This window comes from Opisthocomus hoazin, chromosome 27, assembly GCF_030867145.1.
Source record: "Opisthocomus hoazin isolate bOpiHoa1 chromosome 27, bOpiHoa1.hap1, whole genome shotgun sequence".
NCBI classification, from domain to species: Eukaryota; Metazoa; Chordata; class Aves; order Opisthocomiformes; family Opisthocomidae; genus Opisthocomus; species Opisthocomus hoazin.
In genome coordinates, this window is record NC_134440.1 from 96,054 (window position 1) to 118,875 (window position 22,822).

The following is a 22,822-nucleotide window of genomic DNA, read 5'->3' on the forward strand; positions in this document are numbered from 1 at the left end:
AGAGAGCGAGCCTGACTGCTCTGGGGAGCACGTTTGGTGCGGCCCGGGGCCCTCGGGCTTTGCTTGGGGGAGAAGCAGCACCGGGGCTTCACGCGGCCTGGTGCGGGGTGCGGGGCTGGTCGGGCAGAGCCCCGCTGGGCCGCGCTGCAGGCCGGGCAGGGCGGGGGGAGGCACGGCGCGCTGCTGCTGGGGCAGGGGGTGGCGGGCCTGGCCCGCTGCGGGATCTGCGCGGGATTTGCGCGCCCCAGCGCCGGGCGCACCCCGCCTCCGCCGCGCTCCGCCCGCCGACCGCGCAGCCAGCCCCTTCCCTCCGCCGGTTGGCTGCCGTCACCGCCTGTCTGCGGCAGCGCAGCCACTCTCCGCGCACGGTACTGCCCCCGCCGCGCCGATTGGCCGTCCGTCGGGGCGAGCCCCGCCTCCCGCGGGCGCAGCGAGGGAGGGGGAGGTCTGGCGGCCGCGGGGAGACGGTGGCTGAGGCGGCGCGGAGCGGAGCGGAGCCGGTGAGTGCGGGCCGGCCCCGGGCGCTGGCGCGGCCCCGGCAGGGAGCCCATCGCCGTGGCCTCGGGCCTGAGGGCCGGGCGGCCGCGGGCCGTGTCGCGGTGCGCGGGGCCGGGTGACATTGCCGCGGCCTCCCGCGGGGTCACCGCCGCGTCGCCCCCCGCCTCCCTCCCTGCTGTCCCGGCAGCCCGGCGGGGACTGGCGGGGCTCTGGCTCCTCCGGCCGCGCTTCGCCGCCGCCCCGCTCCTGCCCGGGAGTTCGGGGGAGCGGCGGGAGCCGAGCCGGGAGCCGGCCCGCGCTGCGGGGGAGCGGGGCTGGCCTCTGCCGTGGGCAGCGCCGGGCTGCGGCACCGCGCCGGAGGCCCAACCCGCCCCGGGTCGCGCTGCCTGCCCTGCTGCCGTGCCGGCTGGTCCCGCGGCTTCTGCCTGCTTCTGCCCCCCCCGACCCCCTGCCTGCTTCTGCCCCCCCTGCCTGCTTCTGCCCCCCTTGACCCCCCGCCTGCTTCTGCCCCCCCCCCCGCCTGCTTCTGGCCCCCCCGGCAGCCAGCCCCGCTCCCCAGGTGAGCGGTGGGTGTCTGTGTCGAGCGCGTCGGGCTCCTCTTCCCTTCAAAGTCTCTCCATGGAAGCCGGGCTCAGACGCGTGCATCTCCAGGTGTGCGCTTAGATGCGAGGTGGGATTTTGGGTTTTGTTCTCGTTTTTAAGTTGGTGTGAGCCTAAGAGTAAGGCGAGCTCGCGTTCCCCTGCCGAGGGGCAGATCCCAGAGGGCACGGGAGACGTTAAACCCCAATCTCTCCGCATCTTCTGCTGCTGTCCCACTTCAGCGTAAGCAAAAAGTTGCAGAGCAGCGGTGGCTTTCCCGCTTTGCTTTCGGATGTGGAAATGGAAGAAGCGTCTCGGGTTGGGTTTAAATTCTGACAAAAAAGAACAGATGGAAAATGCTGGAAATGGTTGTGCGGAGTTCATAAGCACTGTTCCACCTTCTCTGTAGCTCGCTGTGCCGCAGGCGTCGCGGGTGGTGCTGCAGTTGCTTTGTTGACCTTAAAACTGTGCTGGCTGAAGTTCGGAGGAGTTGGGGATGTGTTGGTGTTGGTTGACGGTCCTTTTCCTACTGGCTGCGAATTTAGCAAATGACGCAGGGTGGGTTTGGAGCCTGCTGTCACTTGGCTCTTGCTTGTGTTGGGTTCCTGTGCTTCGTGGTCACATTAACTGCGAAGCTTTTTCTGGAGGTTGTGTGCTCCTGCGATGTTTTTCTGTGGTTTGATGAATTTCGAGTGTTTTGAAAACATTCTGGTTTTTAAATGACTCTGGTTTGGGAGAAGGAGGTGTGTGTGAAGGAACAGAAGAGACGTCTGTGGGTGTTGGAAAACAGCTGTGGGAAGAGAGACTGTGTAAGAAGGGTACCAGAGGGTTGGTGTAATCATACCAACAACCTCTAGGTGAATGTATTTTAAAATAACCGTATCATTGGGTGTCTAAAACACCAGGGCTGGATTCTGGGTAACTCTGAGCATCTTTACATCCTTCTAGAGCTGTGGATATGCAGCACTTCTTTTTCTTTTCCCCCAGCAGATCAAAATCATTGTTCAGGACCTCTGGATGCTGGTCTCGAGGAGAGCTCATGCCGAGGGGGGAACTGGGGCTGTCTTTGGTGTTGGATTTCAGCAGGAACTTTCTGGCCCCAATGGCTGCTTCAGGCAGGGGAATTTTAGCTCTTGATAGCACAGCGGTATGAGTCAGGAGCTGCAATAATTTCTTTTTGCTTGACCTGCAGCTGTAGCTGGTGCACAGAGGCAACCCCCACTGCGAGTGCGTGGTTCGGGCGTTATCTGGTGTGTTAAACTTTGCTTCAAGAAGTTGCATAAAACGTAAGGTGAGCACCAACGCAGCCTGAGTGTGTGGTTACCTGGTGAAGCAGATGGGCTTGGTACAGGTCAGACAAGTTTGCTGTTAGGAAAAAGCTCAGGAACTGTTGCCTTTGTTGGCGTGGCGACCTGGTTCAGGAACGGCACGGCGACCTACCCCCCGGCCGCTCGGGCCATCAGCTCGCAGACACCAATGTGGTGGACAGCAAATGGCGTTTATTGACGGGTAGCACAGTATTATATAGCTTAGGTTTACAGCGTCACTTCCGTCTGCTTACATCATGGGCTAGACACTACGGGTTATCAGGAGAGGAGGGGGGGGGCCTACCTTTCCGTACAGCACGACATCTTCCGACCGCCAGGCCCTAACTATCCACAAGGAACCAGGAATAATTTTCTTCTAGTAGCTTTGCTGCGAATGTAGGAAGATGCATTCAGGTTTGTACCTTGCTTGTGTGATACCAATACTTCGCGCTGCGGTGGTGTTCTCCATTTTCCAAGTGATACGTAAGTATTCCTCGTAGCTGTCTTACGGAGGGAGATTACTTTCTGTGTTGTATGTAAAGGTGAACTGAAATGCAAGCAGCTTACTCCAGGTCACAAAATAAACAAGCGTTGGAGGCGTTCTTTGCTCTCTGGTTGTGCTTTAAATCCGCTGCTCCTTGCTGTTGTGCAGTTAGTGATGAAGGTGTGTTGGCGTCGTGTCAGTGCTGCTAGGCCCAAGCTACCATGAGGTAATCAAACTTCATTGAAGTCTGCAGTGCCTCGGTGAAGCAGAGTTGATGCTGAACTTTGCATTAACTTTGGCACAATAGAGAGTGAGTGTGACAGGCAGCAGGGTGGTGACTCCTGGTCTAGCATGACTCCACACAGTCAACGTGGAAAGCATTGCCGTTAGAAAATGACACCTGCTTGGCATGCTGGTGGGTCGTTCTGCTTCATGACAGAAGATTTTAGTTCTTTATTTTCCTTTTTTTTTTTTCATAGGCAATTTAAACTATTGGGGGTTTAGAGCAGAGCTTGTAATTATCTGTCATTGTGTTGAAATAGTTCCTGGCAAAGGTTGCTCATGTATTGACTGGGGGTTGCTTGTATTCCAAATAATCTCAGTTTGAATTCAGAAATTTCATCTGTGCTGGTATCTGTGACTTTGGGACCTCATGTGTGCCTGTGGTGACGTTCACGTGAACGCCCCTGGGACCCGCTGATGGGAAAGCTTGTCTTTGCATGGGCCTGCTGACCGGGAAGTCGTACATAATATTTTATTGTCATTTCTTTATTACATTACCTATGAGAAATACTTTCTGAGAGCAGTATTCAAGCTGGGAGGGTGCTTGGAGTTTTGTGTGTGTCATTTATTTGGGTGCTTTTCTGCCTTCTGTTCCTGAGGGAGGGTGGCTGCTGCCTGACGGAGGGAGCGGGTTCAGCAGTCAGTCCCCACGCTGAAGTGCTCCCTTCTCCCCCAGATAAAGCTGCTATCTGTCTTGCAGATAAGAACTGGTCTCCAGTTTTTGGCTGTGGAAAGCATAGTTGAGGTACTCCCAGCAACAGTCTTCTTTTAGCAGCTGAAGAATGAAGCGCTGTTTTTTCTTGCCAAGATTTTCTCTGTTCTGTGGCCCATGCCTTCCTTCCAAGCCGAGATCAAAACGTGAGTCTCCTGGGCTCCTCTGAATAATACAGCGGCCTTTGCTGGCGGAGGGTTTGGTTTAACCCTGCCTCGGTGTTCAGCAGCTGCCTCCGTTTGAGTCAGATCATCTGAAACCATGCAAAGAATTTGTATCTTCATACTCAGTTTTATTGGCAGACTCGAGTTATATCTGGCTGAGGGAGGCAGGAGGAGCGTTGAGTTTGTACTTTGGAGCTGAGAAAGCGTGTAAAGAAATCAAACTCTTCCAGATATTGTGATTTAGTGAGTCTTTTAGTCAATGATTCTTTAAAATCGTGCTAGCAGTTTCTGTACAGATCTTGAAAGGAAGAAGTGCAGTAGACTATTCGTAGCTAATGTTTTGGAATCGGATTTGTATGCAGCTGAGAGATGAATGTGACTGAGGAGAGCTGAGTCTGCAGGGCATAGCTGGTTTTGATTTTTAATGGCTTAATGAAACTGGAAGGCAAAGGCGAACCTCAAGGGGCCATCTAGTTATAGTTCATCCCACTGTTCTGAGTGTTTCAGCCCTTTTTTCTGTGATTTTCTGTGATGATTTTGCTCCAAGGGTGAATTTAAGGCTGCGGTAATCTCAGCTCTTACCACATCTCTTTGTCAGGCTCGATTGCTCGGTTTAACAGTAACAACTGAAGGAAACCTAATTGAGCGACTTCCCTGGGCACTGTTTAACTTCAGCCTGCCTGGGAAAAGGTGTGAAAATTTCTGCAGGAACTCTCTTGGTTTTCGTTTTTCCTAATTTAATTACACAGTTTCATTAGTGATGTTAATGTCGTAATTAAAAAAAAAAAAGAGAATAATTAGGAATCGGGTAGCTGTTTAGTAGTAAGGGAAGCTGGCATAGCTGAATGGAGTTTATATGAGTGGCTTTACCTGAATGAAGTTGAAACTCTGCCCCAGAACTGAACTGTGACTTCATCCGAGTTTGTGTAACAGTAATGTCCCTGAGCTGTAAGTACGGCAGGAGCTGTAGGCAACTCCCAGTTATTGAATAAATGAGTCTTCTAAGTTTCTACGTGCGCCTTGTTTTGTCTCCTTGGTTTTGGTAGTGATTAGAGAGAGGTGGATAGCAGGACGAAGTTTCTTCTGCCTATCTGACAGGTACAGTGCAGTTTGTGGGCATCAAGTCATAGCAGGTCTCGCCTGCTGAAACCACCTGGTTTTGGCGTTACCTGTCTGTCGGGATGCTCCCGCGTCCAGGGCTCTAAGCTAGTTTTATAATTACTACTGGGGTTGTCCGAGGAAAAAGCAAACATTTCTCAGCGAATGGCGATCGTTGGATTTGAATAGTTGATGGTGCTGGCTGTTTGCTTTGCAGCATATCTGCTGTTCTTGCTGGATAGATGACATTCTTTTGGAAATCTTAGTGGTTTGTGACAGGTCTAAATTCCACTGGAGAATATCAGACAAACATGTTTTTCGATAATGACACGTCACAAGCCAGTCTCTGGGCTGGGTGCCCGAGCTTCTCCTGCTTTCCAACTCTGTAATAACGTGAAAGCTGTAATGACTAGGTCTGCATTTGTGTTTAAGGTGTTTTTCTATTAACCGGTAGTTTCAGGCCTGCCCAGGTGCTGGCGGAGTGGGAGTGGTTAGGATGGCAGTGAAGCCTGGAGAGGATGCGCAGTGTCATTTTTGCCTCCATCAGCTGTGAGTTTTGTGCAAAGCCCAGATCTCCTCCTCGCTGCTGCTCCTGGAAGCTGGTGGTGTTGATCTGACGCGGGAAGTATGTGCGTAGCTGGTAAAATACAGAACAGGGGGATTTCAGGCAGGTCGTGCTGTAATGATGTCACGTCAACTTCTAAGTAAGGTTTAATTGTGAAATATGGAAACATAGAATAATCTGCAAGCCTTTCCTTTGGCAATGTGATTTTAGTTGTACACACCCTAACTGGAGAATTTGTGCTTGTCTCTTGGTTGTGATGCTGATCTCTAAAACTCATTGGCTCCTCTGCTGAGGAACTAATTATCTTGAGACTGTTCAATTTAAAATATGTTCAGATGAAATAGCTGAACTAGAGCATCACGATTGGATGCACAAGTGGCTCGGACAGCTGGGGCTGCTGTTTCTCTGAACCCCCACCCCGCTTTGGGCGATGAACTGGCACCTGCCTGTGAGACGTTCTTCCTAGAAGGTTGCTTTTGTGATCCGAATAACTTGATTCTGTCTCGCCTGTCCTTTTAATCAAAATCAGCACCAAGAAAAGCAGAATGTCTAACTTGTCAGAGAGTCAATTTGACAGCTTGATTGAACTTGCTCAGGTATTCATTAAGTCCCGCTAGAGAGAGCTGGGAGAATGGAAAGGAAGGACTAACAATGTGCTGGTTTTTAATGTGCTGAGCACATTCTACGCATCTCCTGGTATGCAGGGAAGGGAACTTGTTTCTGCAGTTGCTAGAACACGGGCAGGATAACTAGAAAGAGTCCTCGGCCTCAAAGGACTGTCGCAAAACAGCCTGTTGCAGCAAAGCTCAGCAGTTTGCCTAAGATGCCACTGCCAGAAATGACGGGCCAGAGCTTCCCTGTGTCACAACTTGGTAAATAATCTTTAATCTGTGATGGTGAATCAGCAGGGCTAAATTACAGGCAGTGTTTTCTGATGGAATTGAAACTGAATGCCCGAGTAAGTGCTTTGTACTTTCAATAAACCATCATGATTTTTGTTGTAAAAGTACAGCGTATGTTACTCATTAACCCTCTTTAACTTTTGAACTCGCCTTTGCCAGCAATTTTGCTTTCTGGTTATACATTCTCGTAGGGGAATGGTTTGCTCTGCAGCGTGTAGCGCTGAGGAGTCTGGGTCCAGATGTGTGCCAAGGACTGGTGTCACTACAACATAAATAACACAGAAGTGTGTTATAAAAAAATAAATCTAATCCGCAGCTATTTTTTGCTTGTTTCCTGTGACTGTAAACACAAGTAATGACTGTGTGCAGGGCCATACAGAATACGAGGATTTAAAAAATATCCAGCTGCTCTGTGTTGAGTTTCAGTGGGTTACTTAATGAGCAAGTCAGATTGCTATATATGCAAAATAATGTCTGGCTTCTAATGGCCAAGCACTACAAATCCCCACTGAAACTCACAGCAAAGCTTTGTTCCCTGTGGCTCCAGTGTCTGTTACTGGTCACAACCACCAGAATTCGGTCGGTAACGCACCGCCATCAGCATCCAGCCCAACTCCAAAATCAAGTAAAGCTGCATTGCTTTGTAGAGAGCAAATGGGAATAAAAATAATAAATGCTGTTTTTACATTTAAGCCTCTGCAAGTTTGGGACTGACATTTATGTAGAGCATGTGGGCAGTTGTAGTGTGTAAAACTGAGCATATGGACAGGTGTGGGTAAGATCAGGGCATTGGGCACTAAAAATAAAAAAGGAACATCTGTGAATGGGAGCAAAGGGAATATTGTTGAGTAAATGGATATGATCTTTATGCATGTGCATGTTCTAAAATAAGTCCAGGCTTAATAACGCCAGTTTAGTACCTAAAATTTCCTTTTAGTCATCTCTTTCTCAATATTTCAAAATCATGTTTTAAAATAAAGTTGCATATTGCGTTTCTAAGCTCTTTAGCATGATTTCTATTTTTGTGGGCTTATTTTTGGTAGTGATAAATCTGATACTGTGACCTACATTTCTTTATTTGAGATAGCTGGGGATGATATCTCTACCTGTGATTTCTTTCGTGCTTTTGCTGAAAGGCATTGTTTTGTTACAAAACATTTTCCAGGTACGTGAGATAAGAGGGGAAAGGAAGTAACTGCAGGGAGTAATTAGAAATAATGAGCAGTCTGCGTTCTTCAAAATAATTTAATGAAATGCTCTGCTCTGGATTGTTATGAATCATCTCTGGTCTTCATCCCTACAGCAGGTTTTGTTCACGTGGTGTGACGTGACCAAGCTTCCGTGATAGAACCTTCCAAGTGCAAACATTGATGCTGTTTAGGTCGTGCTTTGGACTTCAGGTGTTATCTTTTATTAAAATGTTGAGTTAGTACTCTCTGAGCAACGTCCTGCGATCTCCTCTCTTCAAAAACACCCGCAGGAGCTGTAGACACATTGATATACGTCTTCTCAAAGCTCTAGCAAGTGATGCCTGGCATTAAAGATACCCAGGTGTGTTTGTCCTCCCTTGGACTGATTGCGCGGGTCATGCATAGCTTCATCATCACAAATTGGTCATGCACGAATACAGACAAAGCTGATCTGGTTCTGGCGTTCCGTTAATATCTCTGCTGCAACCAAGGGGTTTTGAAAGTGAAGCCTGGCACTAATTTATGAGAGCGATGTGGGGGAAAAAAATAGGTCAGCAAGTATGAAAGGTGCTGACAAGCATATAATATCTAGAGATTGTTAAAAAGTAAAAATAAAAAGAAAATAGTCTTAAGGCGGGCTTTCCGAGTAAGCAAGCTGTTGTGCCTGAGGTTTCCTGGGCATCGGAGGAGGCAGAGGAGAAGTAACTTGCCGGAGGACGCGTGAGAAGGCTGTGGCAGAACTGGGGAGCAGTTTGGGAATTCAGATTTCCTAATACCACATGCCTTGAAAGGAAGCTAACAAAATGGAAGTGTGCTGGTGTGAGCAGGCTTGTTGCTTAGAAAGCTGAGCTTTGTGGTTACACACCCTGTTTGTGAACAGATTCGGAACGCGGAGAGGCCACCTTTCTGTGCTGACTCAAGTTTTTCAAACTTTAGCTCTTTCATTTCTGTGTATTTAAGGATGAAAAAATTGCATCATAAAAAGCAGAAATATTAGAAAGTTCGATGCTAAAGTGATAGCTTCTGTTTAAAGCATTATCTCTGCATTTCTACTCTGCAGCTAAGGTTAGACTGCCCTTGCATTTTGTGAGGCAAAAGAGAGCGTGCATCACAGCAAGAAACATCTGTGCAAACTGCGCTGATTCACTGGCTGCAAGCACGTGTGCATTGCAAGTGTGAAGAAAGGGAGCTCTGAAATCGCTGATGTGCTGCTTTCAGTCAAACCGCTAGCGTCATCAAAATAGCCTTCACGGCACGTGTGAGGCATTGGATCTATCCGTTTCCTAAAATAGCCACCAATTGCTTATGGCAGGCTTTCGGGACACTGCTGTGACTATTTTTTCCATTTTCCAGGGGTGGGTTTTAAATTTCTGTACGCCTTCTCCAATATCTAGGTGCTCAGCAGTCAGACTGAATAGCAACCAGAATCCTCCTTGTAAGCGATGGAAGAGGACAGAGCAGGATCCGATTCTTCTCCCTAGAAACCGTGGATATTTTGATGTTGTAACTTGCAGCTGAGTTTGTTGTGGCCTGAAAGGGATGAATATGATTGACGCGGTTTTTACATAGCACCAAAGTACCCCCACACATACACTTGCACCTTAAAGGAGGGAAATGGTGCTAGGATCCTGGAAACGCCCTTCAGCTGGGAGCTGGGGATAGGGCTTTTCCTACTGGAAATGGCCCTGGGACCAGGTCACTCTTCCTTCCCGTACAAGCTTTTTATTACCTGCGTATTTCCTACTTCTGATGCTAACTCTTGCTCTATCCGTGTTTTTAATTTAGGAGCCGTAGCTCTTCTGCCCTCTTGTAAGTGCAACTGGTATGGGTAATGGTGTGAGAGAAGGTCAAGCGAATTTCAAACGGCAGGATGTGGAGCCAGCTATGTCAACCCATGTCCCGTCAGAGGTAAGAGCAGGAGATTGTTGGGTGTGTGCAGTGGGTTTGAGAGAAGAGCTGTGTCGCTACCCTGCAAAGGAAGCACCTCAACGGGATTTGAGCTGCAGAGTCCTGAATCAGCTGTAGTGTACGTGCAAGCCACAAAACATTTAACTCTTGCTTCCTCTGAGGACGGCCAGGCAGTTCCAGCCCTCTGGGCAGAAGCTGGGCATCGCTCACAGCTGACAGGCAGGCAGGGCTGTGTTCTTGTTCAAGGTTATGTCTTGTTATGTCTTCAGTGGCAGAGCTGGGAAGAGAGCCATGAATCTTGGTTTCCTTGCTCTTGCTGCTGTTGCTAGAGTCTTGTTAGAAACACTGGAAGAGAAGGTGACACTGAACCTTAGTCTGATTTAGACCAAAAGGCAGGCTGAAGTTCACACAGTGCTGCCTTTGCACAGCTACCTTTGTGTTTAGCAGTAGGCAGGCGAAGATTGGAATGGAAAATTGAACTGTGTATTTTGATAATAGACATTAACCTTTTAGCTGTGAAACATTCTGAAAAAAGAAAACACAAAGCATATCAGAAGTTAACATTCTTAAGTCTTGTCGTGACTTGTCTTTCAGTCCGTAACCTTCACGGTGTTAGATTTCAAGTCATTTACTTGCTTTCTGCCCATCTGTTACCAAAAGATAGCTGCTTTATAAATATGAGCTGTGGCAGGAATGTCAATAACAAAACCACTTCCATTCCCTTTAGCATAGTAGGAAGCCTGCCTTGTTTTATTCTTAGGATCTTGGGAACAATGTGGAAATAGGGCTTGTGTGTTTCTGGAAGGGCAGGAAAGAAACTTGCCTTCTGCGCGTGGCTAAATCACGAGGAGGTAGTGTCTTAGCTTTTAGAAATCTTAATAGTACATGTAAGAGGTGGCAGACCTTGGAACTTTGCATCTTGGCAGACAAGTCTAATCTTTGTTCTTCATGATCTGACCAGGAATTTACTGTGCTTGAAATTTTGAAGAGAATTTTGACTCAAGTCCTTGAGAAGGGAGTAAATGCAGCAGCAAAGGTAGAATATTACAACTTTTGCTTGGGATTGACTGTGTCATACTGAACAATGCTTTGTTCCAGGGTAACCAGGAGAAAAAGAAAGTACTCAACTCCCTGGTGTCTGGTGCACTGGCTGGTGCTGTCGCTAAGACTGCAGTAGCTCCACTGGATAGGACAAAAATCATGTTTCAAGGTGAGTCCCGCTGGCTTTTGCAAAACGCTCTGACTTTGTTGTTAGCAGAATCCAAAACAGCTTCTCTGATCTGTCTAGGCAGCCTGTTCTCCGGTGCTTTGTCCTCCTTCAGTCTGCAGAGACCTAGCGGGATGCAGGCAGAATAGCAGCGTCATCACAGTGAATCGAGTCTAAAAACCTGTTGTTTGATTCTTGGTAGGGTTATTGCAGGTGTCAGTCAGCTGCGCATCTGGCCCGTGCTGTTGGACCCAATCTCGTGGTAGTCAGCGAAGAGTTTTGCTGTTTCAGTGTAACGCAGATGCACGTATTGCTGGTGAGAGACGATGCCGGTGGCTCACGAACATTGCCTGGCCACGCGTTCTGTGGCGTAGAGGAGAGTTTTGGAGTGTGGAGTCAATAGACGCTGTAAAGGCAGCGTTTGAGGGGATGGTTGGAAACACTCTGGACTGCTGTGTCTGTTCAGTTTGGACAAACAAGGTGGGGAGGGGAAAGGAGCGATAGAAGGAGATGTGGTGACGTGGGAGGGAGGTAATTGAGCTGAGTTTCTTGCTGAAGGCTGGATGCTAGGCTATGCCTGCTGAAATGTGTGCGGCCTTTTGTGTGAAGAGTTGCATTGTATTGCAGCCGAATCATTCTGGTTGGAGTTGAAGTTAACGATGAGAAGTGCTGCAAGAGGCAGTGAAGCCGGCATACCTAGCTTTGTGTTACAGAGCCCTTTTTGGAACCCGTAAAGTGTGTAACTGAAAATGAAATTCAGCTAATTGGAATAGAAAATTCTCACGCGTTCAGTGGGATTTGGGACTGAGCCCCATCGTGGGCTCTGTTCGGTTCCCCAGTTTTAGAACGGGAACTGTCAGCTACACCGACTGGCCCGGAGGGAAGGATGCAGACAGTTAGTGCAGCAGACATTTGGTGAGGCCGAGAGTTTTAAATCTGGTTGACATCCCAGATTAAATGAATTGGGTAGGTTTAATCTAATCCCTGGATGAGATTTAATTTTGAATTGACTTTCATTTGACAGGATTTTCATTCTCAGCGTAGCAGGGGCTGAGGTCTGGAGTAGCAGGGATAGAGATCAGGGAGTTCAAGCTGCAGGGAGGTAAAGCCTCGGCTGGCTGCAGGCTGGGATTGCGTCTGTGACCAGATGCTCGTGCAGCAGTGAGTACGTGCCGTGCTTTCTCACCAGAACAAACACTGTAGTTTATCTAAGGTTGGAAATGTCAGGAGCAGAGGTGAGGTGGAAACTGCAGAAGTGGGGTGAGTCACCAGCTGTCTGTATAAATCACCGTTAATTTGTACAGGCCTACATATATACAAAGACCTGTTTGGTTTGGCCCATTAAACTCGCTGCAGAGGATATGATTAAAAATTGCCTGTTCTGACTGATTTCTTGATATCTAATGGATTTCGTAGTCTCTTGCTCTCCTAAAGCTCCTTACTCTGGGACCTCTTCCCTGCCTGTGAAGAGGGAAAGCGTCTTTGGCTCATGTGAGCTAGGAAGGTTGCCCCTTGAACTAGAGACTGAAGAATTTTCCCCTGGGAGAGGGAAAAGAGCTGTTTTCCAGTTCAGAACCAGCTGCAATTGGTCATTGAGGTGTTTATCCTTCTTAAAAAAAAAAGTGTTGAATTGCATAAAGGAGCAACGTGGTGAAAATGTATTTGCATGTGATTGTTTGATACAGTTGAGAGGTTACAAGTCTCAAAGGAGTTTGAAAGAAATGGCAATAGACACTTAATTGGAACCATGTTTCATTAGCGTTGCTGTTCGGGATTTAGCCTGGGTTTCCTTCCTGCTGTAGGAATGTTACAAAACAGAGCCGCTGTATGCCAAATAAATCTTGCTTCCAAATACCTTGTGTATTACATAGTTAAAGAGATGCTGTCAGTTTGAATGGATGCAAGAAAAGAAACTGAGTGTTCATTTGAGTTTTGCTTGGATGAAACCATTCTTGCGTGGAGCCTTGCTGAACAGACCTGTTCTTTGCTGGATTCTGGCATTAGGCTGGAACCTGTGCATGGAAATGCTCTGCTAAAACAAGCGGTTGGCCCAGTTTGGGGGGGGGGAGTTATTTTTTATTCATTCATTTATTTTTAGTGCTTTACAGTAACAAGTGTGGCAGAAACTGAGCGTTTTCACAGCAGGTGGAAAAATGAACTTAGGTGCTGAAAAGAGTTTGGGAGCACTTACCTGTGGAAAGTCTTCATTATAAAGAATCTCTGGTTTTGTCTTGCATTAATTCCTTTGCTTCTGTTTTTATCCCTTAGGTAAAATGCTTGTATGGTTTGTTTGATCCATCTAAATGTGTTGCAAGACCTAATGCTAATTTTTTCTTTTTAGTGTCTTCAAAAAGATTTTCTGCCAAGGTGAGGTGATGTGTCTGTCTCCTGTTGACCTGAAGTGTTTCATTAATGGTAGTAATAACCCTAACAGCATCTTTTGTTTGTATTTAACTTTCTTGCTTGGGTTTTATTAGCAGCACTCATAGTGAAAGAGCATAGAGGGAAAGACTGGGAACTGTATTGTATAGAATATTCCTTAGGACAGTGCTCTGTCATGTTTATGTTTTTGTCCAGTGCTTGGCACAGAGGGGTCTCAGTCCGCGTTTGTGCTCCAGGTTCTACCTGTGACGTGACAGTAAATGTTGTGGCATCGCTCGGGGCTTTGTTTTATTAGACCTTCTCCTTGAGTGGTGGCTTGCTTTTCCCCAGCCACCGCTGGAGTTGTTTCAGACCGTATAGGAAATGTGAACTTGGGAGCTGATAGCTGTTACAGCTTGCTGAATGTTTTGTTGCATGTGCCTTACGGCTGTTCCCTGCGTGCTCTGCTAATGTGTGTAATCCAAATGTTTCTGTCGGATACTAAGAAGATTAATTTGGGTTGAGAAATGGTTTGTGCAACAGCAGTCCAGCTCCGTGCCTTGCCCTCGGAGGGAAGATGAAGATGTCTTGAATGTAAAACTCTGTCTTCCTGCCTCTGGTTCTTTTTCACTCTAATGCATCTGATTCAGTCTCCCCAGAGAAGACGTTTTAGTTGTTTTATTCTGGAGTCAGGGCTGCGAGTGTAAACAGCTGATATCAGCTTACTGTGGTTGGGATGGGAAGGAGGATTTGGAGAGGTTAAGCTATAGGGTCACCTTTTCCCCCTGTATTGTTTGGACTCCTCTTATCATGATCTCCCTGTCTGACCTTTGATCCGTTGCCTGCAGGAAGCCTACAGGCTGATTTATCGCACCTACCTCAATGAAGGCTTCTGGAGTCTCTGGCGAGGGAACTCAGCCACCATGGTCCGTGTGATCCCGTACGCTGCCATTCAGTTCTGTGCACACGAGGAGTACAAGCAGCTCCTGGGGAGTTACTACGGCTTCCAGGGAAAGTAAGATGCAGTGTGGCTTTGGTCCTTGCAGAGGAGGATGGAGCAGTTTGTGGGACCATAGATTGCAGGGAGGGAGCACGTTTCTCAGCTTTGTGGTACAGAGCTGTGCTGGCCCCTCTCTTGATGGCTTCGCAGGACAGGGTGCGTGAGGGGGCTAAGGAAAGGGCTGGGCTTCCAGTCTTGCACAGGGGAGATCTTTGTGAGGAGACGACCCTGTCTTCTAGAGGCGTGAGCAAGAAGTGGCCTAGACATTGAGTTAGCACTTCCCTGTGCTGAGAGAGGGCAGGCAAAACAAAGAGCTCTTCCTTGCAGGAGAAGGAACAAGATCCAGCCTTGCGCTGTTATCTGAGCCATGCGTGTGGCCTGAGCCTCCTGCTCATGGGCATACAGTGTCTGAGACACCCCGAGTCAGGCTTGCTGTCCTCAACAGTGATTTTCTCTAAACTGTCTTGAATGGCTGTGGCAAACCACAGCTGCTTCACCCCTCACCCACCCAGCTCTTCAGTACACAAGCAGGGAAGGGATCCAGTAGCTGATAGTGTGAGCCATGCTCAAAAGCCACGTAGTATTTCCATCTCCAGGTGATCTGTTTGGTTTCTTCTCTCACCTTACTTTAGAGCGCTGACACCCTTTCCTCGATTCATTGCTGGCTCTCTGGCAGGCACAACGGCTGCCATGTTAACCTACCCCTTGGATATGGTCCGTGCTCGAATGGCTGTCACGCCGAAGGAGATGTAAGTGCCTAACGAAAGCAAGTACAAGCACCACGAACAAATGCAGAACTTTCTTTTAAGGTCAGATGACTTTATTCCCATTTTCTGGGTCACTTCTTGCTCGGAGCCTTTGGTGTAATAAACCTCTTACTGCTGGGGTCTGAGCGGTGATTAAATGACCAGAACCCTGGTTAGTCCAGGGGCTGGAAGATCGATACCGAAAGACCTCACTAGTAAAACCTGTGTGTTGGTTCTTTAGGAGGCCAGCTGGCACAATGCCTCCAGAGGAGATCTAACAGACAGGGCAGCACGCTGGGATAGGGCTATAGGAGAGCTGGTGAATGGCTGCTCCGTTTGCAGACAGGCTTCTGAAATCCCTTCTGAGCTGTTTGGTGAGCTCAGAGATGAATTAATTAGTTGTTGATCCTTCAGAAAGTCGTGTTGGAAATATTACTGGTGTGTGCAGTCACTAACTAGTGCAGATTTGGTTTTCCTGTGTCCACGTGCTAGGTACAGCAATATTGTTCATGTCTTCATCCGAATATCCCGAGAGGAAGGACTGAAGACATTGTATAGGGGATTTACACCAACCATCCTTGGAGTGATTCCGTATGCTGGGCTTAGCTTCTTCACCTACGAGACACTGAAGAAACTACATGCAGGTAAAGGCAACTTGGTTTGCTTTTGAATGAAATGCTCTAGGCTTTTGGCCAACTTGACATGTTTGAATTGAGTGGTACAAGTCCTTTTCCCGGCCTTGAAACCAGTTGCAGAATTCTGTGCTTGTGGAGCTTTTTGCCTCCATCTCTCCAATTCTAGCTGATGGAGAAGGCAAGCTGCAGAAAAGCAGTATCTCTGTTTTGCAGAGAACAAGCAGGCGCGAGTCTGGGGTGCAGAAGGACTTGGGTACATACCAAGTCAGCTAACAACCAAGTTGGGAACAAAATCTCAGGAGCTCTGGCGCTCAGTACTCTCTCTGGCTCTCAGCCCACTTGACCTTAATCATGTGTTTATTACAAGAACCTTTCTCCACTCTGCTACTTTCTCTTTCCCAGATCACAGTGGGAAATTGCAGCCATCCCCTCCGGAGCGGCTTTTGTTTGGTGCCTGTGCAGGCTTGATTGGCCAGTCCGCTTCTTACCCCCTGGACGTGGTTCGCCGACGAATGCAGACGGCGGGGGTTATGGGACACACGTACAGTACCATCCTTCTCACCATGCAGGAGATTATAAGAGAAGAGGGACTAATCCGTGGCTTGTACAAAGGACTCAGCATGAACTGGGTCAAAGGTCCAATTGCAGTGGGAATAAGCTTCACAACCTTTGACCTGACGCAGATCCTTCTCCGTAAATTACAGCACAGCACTAATGTTGAAAGGTAGTAGCTTAATCCCCACAGCCCTTGCCGGGGAAAAGTACAACGCGTGTAGAAAGAGCGATGCTAGCGTTCCCTCACTTTGTACACGCTCTCCTGCAGCAGAAAACTTACCTTTCTCATCTATTTGTTTTTTCTGTTGTTGTTGGATTTTTTTTCTTTTTAATGAGCCTCTGAGTTACTTGGAAACCTTGACCTCAAACTAACCCTTTCCTAAACAAAATTCTTACAGTTCCGCAGAACTGAGTCCTCTAACGTAGCTGCCTCACCCTGCTGTTTTACTCTTGACACCACGAGTGGAGCCTCTCGAACAAACATGTGCTGCTGCTGGCTCCTCACCTGGTCTCTGCGGGCAGATGAAGCGCTGGGTGATAAAGAGAGGACTCGGAGCTGTTGGGATGAGCCCCTGAATCTGGGAAGTGACTGCTGCTCCTGGCAGGCCGTCCTTAGGGACGGAATGTGTGTTAGCTGGAGGCAGTCTGCCAAGTGCAATATTCCAGTTAGTCTGTAGGGAATTCCAGATTCCTCCGAGCGGTGAGCATCGGTCTCCGTAAAACAGGACAGAGCAGGATTTAACAGGTCCAGGTTGCTTCTTTTGTTCTGGAAGTTGAATGTGAGCTCCGGTTGGAAATGCTGCCTTTTTTCAAATGTTCTTCTCACTTCTGGGTGGAGTTGCATAAAATACCCCTTCCTTGCAGTGTCCCTCTGAGATTACCAAAGACTGTAGACAGCAGGGAAGGAAAGTTGTGAGCAGTTTTGTAAATCAAATTCTCATGTTTGTTGTCAGTGTTGTTCAGCAGGGGCAGTGCCTGGATTCACAGACTGGATGGAGTCGAACTGCAGTAGCGCTTTCGGGCTACCCAAACCCTTCCGTCGTTGTCGTGGTCTGAAAGGCAGCGTTTTCTGAGGGATTTGGCAGACCGCAGTGTTGCTGCACTAGAAAAGCAAGTGTTACATACTTAAATTTTAAGCAGTTTTATCCTTCAGTATTATTGTCGCTGCTTTATGCACGATGCAAGAACAAACATCTCGAAGATGCCCCAGTGATTTAGCTGTCCTGACAGGCTGTCCACATCTGATGAGTGCAGCCTAGTCCTTGACTCAAGCTGCTGGCCCTGCTTCTGAACAACTTTGTTGTCTGCTGGTGCTGCTGTGTGGGTTGTGTCACCTCCCTTCATTCGTCCACACCTAAGCCCGCTTGCTTTTCTCCCTAGAGTTCTTCTGGACCAACGGGGTCCTTGGGAGAACAGTCACCACAGCCAGTATTGACCCTTTAGAAACTGTATCTAGTGCCAATCGTTTCCAGTTGCAATTTGAAAATGAATGGTAAAGTACCTTTCAGTGTTTCTGTTTCAGATCAGTTTTCAGGGAAATGGAGATCTGGGGGTGGGTTTGTTTTATGTTCCATTCCTGTATTAAATTTGGAGTGCAAGAGAGGTCAGAGCAAACTTAAAACTTCTCTGAGAATCAGATTACATAAGCCAAGATTAAAAATCCCTTTCCAGCTGATATAGTGTGTAATGTATAAAAGAAAAATAAGGCATAATTTAAAAGCTGTCCTTTCCTGGTGTTTGTATTTTAGTTGTTGTTTTTTGAGCCTTGTGTCATGGCTTTATTAATGGGAATGGAGGCAATTGCACAACTGGTAGAAATAGCTTTCTCCTTCCTTTTGTCTTTGCACTTGTTCTTTGGAGCAGAACTTGCTTCTAATGCCAAATATTTCCCTAGGAACTGAGCACCCACACTTCCATGTTGTGGACATGGCAGAGAGCCAGCGTACTGAAGTATTAGCGTGTGTGTTGTTCTCAGGACACATGGGATCGATCATACTTTAGTGGTTTGTGGATGGGCGGGGTACTAACCTCAGTAATTTCTGCCTCCAAGCCCACAAATGATGATTTCCGTTGTGAAACTTGACTGCAGTCACTGATTTACCTTGTAATTAACGAAATGTTAGATGTTGTTTTAAGAGTCTTTAGAGATGATAGCCATGAATTCTGTATATTTTTTGCTAATGGAAGATGATCGGATGATTCCTCTTCGTTTGGGTGAAATTTTGTTTAGTCCTCTGCAAGAGCTCAGATTTCTTTTCTCCAATGGAGAAGCCAATTACTCCTGCTCTTGTCTTTATCTTGTCCGGCCCAGTGAGGAAATAGTAAGGCAGTTGCATCCTACCGCAGAAGTGAGGTACAGAGCAGCAGCCAGGTGTGCCAGCAGCTGCCTCTGCGTATGTGCGTGTACATGTGTCTGACTCTGTGCGACCCGTGCCGAGCTCTCCCAGCTTGGAGGGTGCCAGTTCGAAGCGCAGTCCTTTCTGCCCAGCCCATGGGCGCTATATGAAGACGAGAGGAAGCTGAATGGTGGCATCCAAGTTAGAGCAGGCTCCTTTGCCCCACAGTGCGGTAGGTCATCTCGGAGGCAAGTGCAGCAGACCTTGTCTTACGAGATGTTGAGCATCACTGAACCCCTATTCCTCCTGGGTCCTGACGGAGAAAGGATTTACACTGGATGACTAGCCTCTTGTTTGGGACCGAACGGGAGGGCAGATCTGCACAGGCTGTCTGCTGCCACGTTGGGAGCGCAGCTAGGGTATGAAACGAAGGGGAAGCGTGCAGGGCGGGCGGCTTCTGGCTGGCTGAGCCTGGCACTGCCCGCCTTGCAGCCGACACACGGTGCGAGGCAGCTCCTCTGGAGCCTGGGGTCTCGGAGCTGAGGAGCAAGCCCTGAAGCACAGCCAGACTTGGAAGCGCTGGGCTCGGAGAAGTTGTTCCCTAATTAGCAGCTGCACCCGATTTTAACTCAGTGGAATTTTGGCCGAACGTGTTTTTCCAAGTTTTGCAGGCTGAGTGTTTGTTCAGAGACGGATCTTTGAATTCGGTCTGTGATGGGTTTGGTGCTCTTGTTTCTTGGGCAAAAGTGTTCAGAGTAACTGTGTAATTGCTTTGGGTTGTTTTAAATAGCTTTTATTTTTTTTTACTCTTCTCTGATTTGAATGTAGAAGTGGAGAAACAGAGTGTTCTCTTCCCTTCGCTTAAACCTTGCATGAATTGAGACATGTTCCAATTCTCTCTGCTGCCTGGAATGAGTGCCCGAGGAGTTTTGGGCAGGGAAAGGGAGGGTGCCTGTGTGCTGGCCAAGAAGGTCTATTGCCTTTAGCTTTGGGAAAGGAGACAAGTCGAACAGGAATATTCTCTAGTCCTTCTTTTCTTTTCTTTAGAACTTCTTTACTACCCCAAATTTCCCGATTTTTAATTTTTTCATCTCAAATTTCTTGCTTTTCAATTCGTTGTTCCTTAATTTGTTACTGCCAAAACATTAATTTGTGCTTTTTCTTCTTGTCTGCTCTCCCTCCCTCCCTGCTTCTGCACCTTTTGTCCCACACCAGCACTTCAAGAAAATCAGGTCCAATGAAAGGCATTCGAAGTGACAACCTGGCAGCTCTGACAGCGATGCCCAGACAGCCCAGCTGGGCTTCCTGCTCACAGGCAGGGACGCTTGTGGGGAGGGGCAAGAAGTGAAAGGCGCTGGATGATGGGGCAGAAGGTTTTTTTGAAAGATTCTTGAACCGCTTGTCCAGCCTAGCGCCCTCGCTTCTCCTAGCACCTTGCCTTCACAAGCTGTGTAAAGCTGCTGCCGCTTGTCATTTCCTCTTTCGGTACCTCCGCGTGATGCCCACTTGCCCTGTGAAGGTGGCTGCTTGCTGGGTAGGTAGCTCGGGGAAAGCCGGTCCTTCTGCTAGGCTCAGGGGGTTGGTTAGGGAGCGTGAATACTTGAGGTGGGACCTGAGCTGGCTTCTTGCAAACCCGTTTGCCCTGTGTGCCGTGTGCAGAGCCCTGCCAGTTCTCTAGGCAGGCAAAGCCACCGAAGAGCTGGCTGGTGGTCGGCAGGACCACGGTGGAAGGATCAGGAGGGCAGTCGTGGCCTCCTGAGGCATGAAGCCACTGAAAGCTGTGGGGTGGGTGCTGTGGTGTGGTGTTGGGACTCCCTGGGAGCTCTCCAAAGGCAGTTTCGTAGCTTCTGTGGAAAAGCAGTGGTACTTCCATTAACTTCTTATCACCTTCCGCCTGGAAGGACTCGAGCTCTATCCTCTTCACCCTCTGGTGTCTTTAACACAAAAGCAGATGAGGCATGAAAGGAAACTTTGAGCAGAAGCACTGTGGCAACCCTGAGCGAGTCTGGTGCCGGTCCCGGGCGGGCAGGAGGAGGAGGAAATGCGGTGGGATACTTCCCATGCCGCTTCCCAGTGCCTGGCTGGGTGCTTGGGCTCTGCAGAGAGCCAGGGCGGGTGTTATGGACCCTCCCAGCCTGGACTGGGCCAGAAGAGGAGGTGGCCTTCCTACAAAACAGCCTTTTTTTATTAATTGTAGGGGCTGATTCCTCCCGCTACCCCCGTCTCCTCCTGAAATGCCACGCGATGCAGGGTTTCCCAGCACTGTTCACTGCCCCTGTGGTCTATGCATATATTAGCACAAACACTGTTAAATGCCTTTTGTCAAGACGTATCCTCACCATCAATGTCTGCGTGTACGTATGTGTGTCGATTTTGACTGCTTTTCTTGGATCTGGAGTTCTATTTTATTGCAGTGAAGACACTTTGTTATATAATGTTTATATATTTTAAGATTTGTGCCAAGAGAGGATGTATATTTAATAAAAAATTATAATTGACTTTGCAGGCTCTCTGAGGGTGCCTCCTGTTATGCGTTGCTCCTAAGAGGGGGCCCTGGCACATCTGGGTGCATTTGTTGAGGGACCAAACGTGGGGGTGTCTGGGGGTACCTCTTGGGGGGCTCCCTGTGCCCCCAGCCCTCCTGCGCACCGAGCACCCTACAAAGCACAAGCGTTGGTGCTTTTGGGCTTTGCATGGACGTTGGGAGAAGCTTGAAGGAAGGAAAGCAACTCTTGGAGGTGGTCCAAACCCTGTGGTTCTTCCAGGGGAGGCCTGTGCTGTCCCCAGCGCCGTGGCGTGGGATGGGGACAGGGACAAGTGTGCAATGGCAGCAGGTGGCACTGTCGGCTTAGGCACGGCCCCGCGGCTTCCCCCAAGTTGGGGACCCCCGGCTGCTGCTCAGCCCTGCTCAGCTCTTGGGGCTTTCCGTGCTTTCAGCTGCGTTTCGGGGCTAGCACGGATGTGACGCTGCGATGCTTTGCCATCTCGCGCTCCGTCAAGGCAGGAAGGTCTCAGCAGTGAGGACAGTAACCACCCTGTAGCCCACCGCTGCTCCAGAGCTGATGCCCTGGCTGTGCCCCAAGGGAAGCCGAGACCCACAGAATCACAGAATGTTTGGGGTTGGCAGGGCCCTCTGTGGGTCACCCAGCCCAACCCCCTGCCCAAGCAGGGTCACCCAGAGCAGGGGGCACAGCACCGCGGCCAGGCGGGGCTGGAATATCTCCAGAGAAGGAGACTCCACAGCCTCCCTGGGCAGCCTGGGCCAGGGCTCTGTCACCCTCAGAGGGAAGAAGTTCTTCCTCGGGTTCAGACGGAACCCAGAGGCTGAGACTTGCCCTAAACCTTGCAGGAAGCCTGTGGCGAAGGGTTCCCTGTCCAACCCGGTTGGGGTTAGCATCCCTTCCTTTGGCTTTCCGGCTCCCGGTGTGCAGGGGAGCATCCACCTGCCTTGGTTTGGGCTGCCAGCCCCCGAGAGAGCTGTGATCCGAAATCTCCCTCGGCTCCAAGCAGGAACAGCTCTGCAGGATGCAAGGAGATCCCGTTTTGGGTGGAAGCGGGGTGGGAAGGCAGGGCTCACTGCTTCCCTCCCTGCCAGGGCATGAAGGAAGCCCTCCAGGAGCCCCCGGGTTCCTGCCAAGGTGGGCTCAAGGGAGCCGGAGGTGGGTGCGTGCCGGGGGAGCAGGGGCCATGCGAGGCCAGAGTGGGGTCGCAGCAAGGGGCTCCTGGTGCCCACAGACCCCCTTGGTCTCGGCTGCTCCCCTCTCTGCTGAGCACCCACGCATGGCCCTTCACAGAGCCCGTACCCTGTTCTAAGTAAAGCCAAGATACAAAGAGGAAAAATGGTGGGGAGAGGAAGATGGGGGGGCTCTTTCATTTTATTTGATGTGGCCCAATTTCGGTGCCTGCAGATCTGTCTGCTGCTCTTGGCTAGTCTATCAGTCATTGTCCCCGCCTGAGAGGGTCACGTCTGGGCAGATCTCAGGGGAGGAACTGTCTGCATGTCTGAATGCGGTGCAACCCCAGGCCCTAGCAACCGTCCTCCCGCCGCGAAGGCCTCCCTGCCAGCTCAGCCCCCGGCTGCTTCCTCCACATGCTTAAGGAAAATTAGATAAATGAGCCATCAAGGCAGTCGGACTAGCTTTTAATGGGATGGCGCAGCCTGGAACAAGTCCCTTCTGCATCCCGGCCCGGGGGGAATCACGTCTTCCTTGCGCCTTTCCACCCGCGCCTTGGTGACGGTGCTGCTGGAGCCAAACTCCAGGCCCTGTGCTGGTTAATGGTGCTGCTCCGGGC

The 22,822-nt window shown here is 49.3% G+C and overlaps 1 protein-coding gene across 5 annotated transcripts; it reads left to right on the plus strand.

Annotated features, from left to right (window-relative positions):
* The first annotated feature begins 409 nt into the window (after window positions 1-409).
* On the plus strand, window positions 410-21,028 carry SLC25A42 (solute carrier family 25 member 42). Of its 5 annotated transcripts, none has more exons than XM_075444008.1 (8): window positions 410-500; window positions 9,567-9,689; window positions 10,788-10,899; window positions 13,238-13,263; window positions 14,106-14,272; window positions 14,890-15,006; window positions 15,496-15,647; window positions 16,041-21,028. In XM_075444008.1, the coding sequence occupies exons 2-8, from the start codon at window positions 9,606-9,608 to the stop codon at window positions 16,364-16,366; spliced, it is 984 nt and encodes a 327-aa protein (XP_075300123.1). In that variant the 5' UTR covers window positions 410-500; window positions 9,567-9,605; the 3' UTR covers window positions 16,367-21,028. The 5 variants fall into 5 exon arrangements, with proteins under 5 accessions (XP_075300123.1, XP_075300127.1, XP_075300124.1 ...); XM_075444009.1 differs by lacking the exon at window positions 410-500 and adding an exon at window positions 1,129-1,149; XM_075444010.1 differs by lacking the exon at window positions 410-500 and adding an exon at window positions 2,348-2,368.
* Window positions 21,029-22,822: the final 1,794 nt, after the last annotated feature.

Coding starts and splice junctions, on each gene's coding strand:
- SLC25A42 (XM_075444008.1), top strand. CDS start 9,606: ATGGGTAATGGTGTGAGAGAAGGTCAAGCGAATTTCAAACGGCAGGAT. Junction 14,273..14,889: donor TACTACGGCTTCCAGGGAAA/GTAAGATGCAGT, acceptor ACCTTACTTTAG/AGCGCTGACACCCTTTCCTC. Junction 15,648..16,040: donor ACTGAAGAAACTACATGCAG/GTAAAGGCAACT, acceptor TCTCTTTCCCAG/ATCACAGTGGGAAATTGCAG.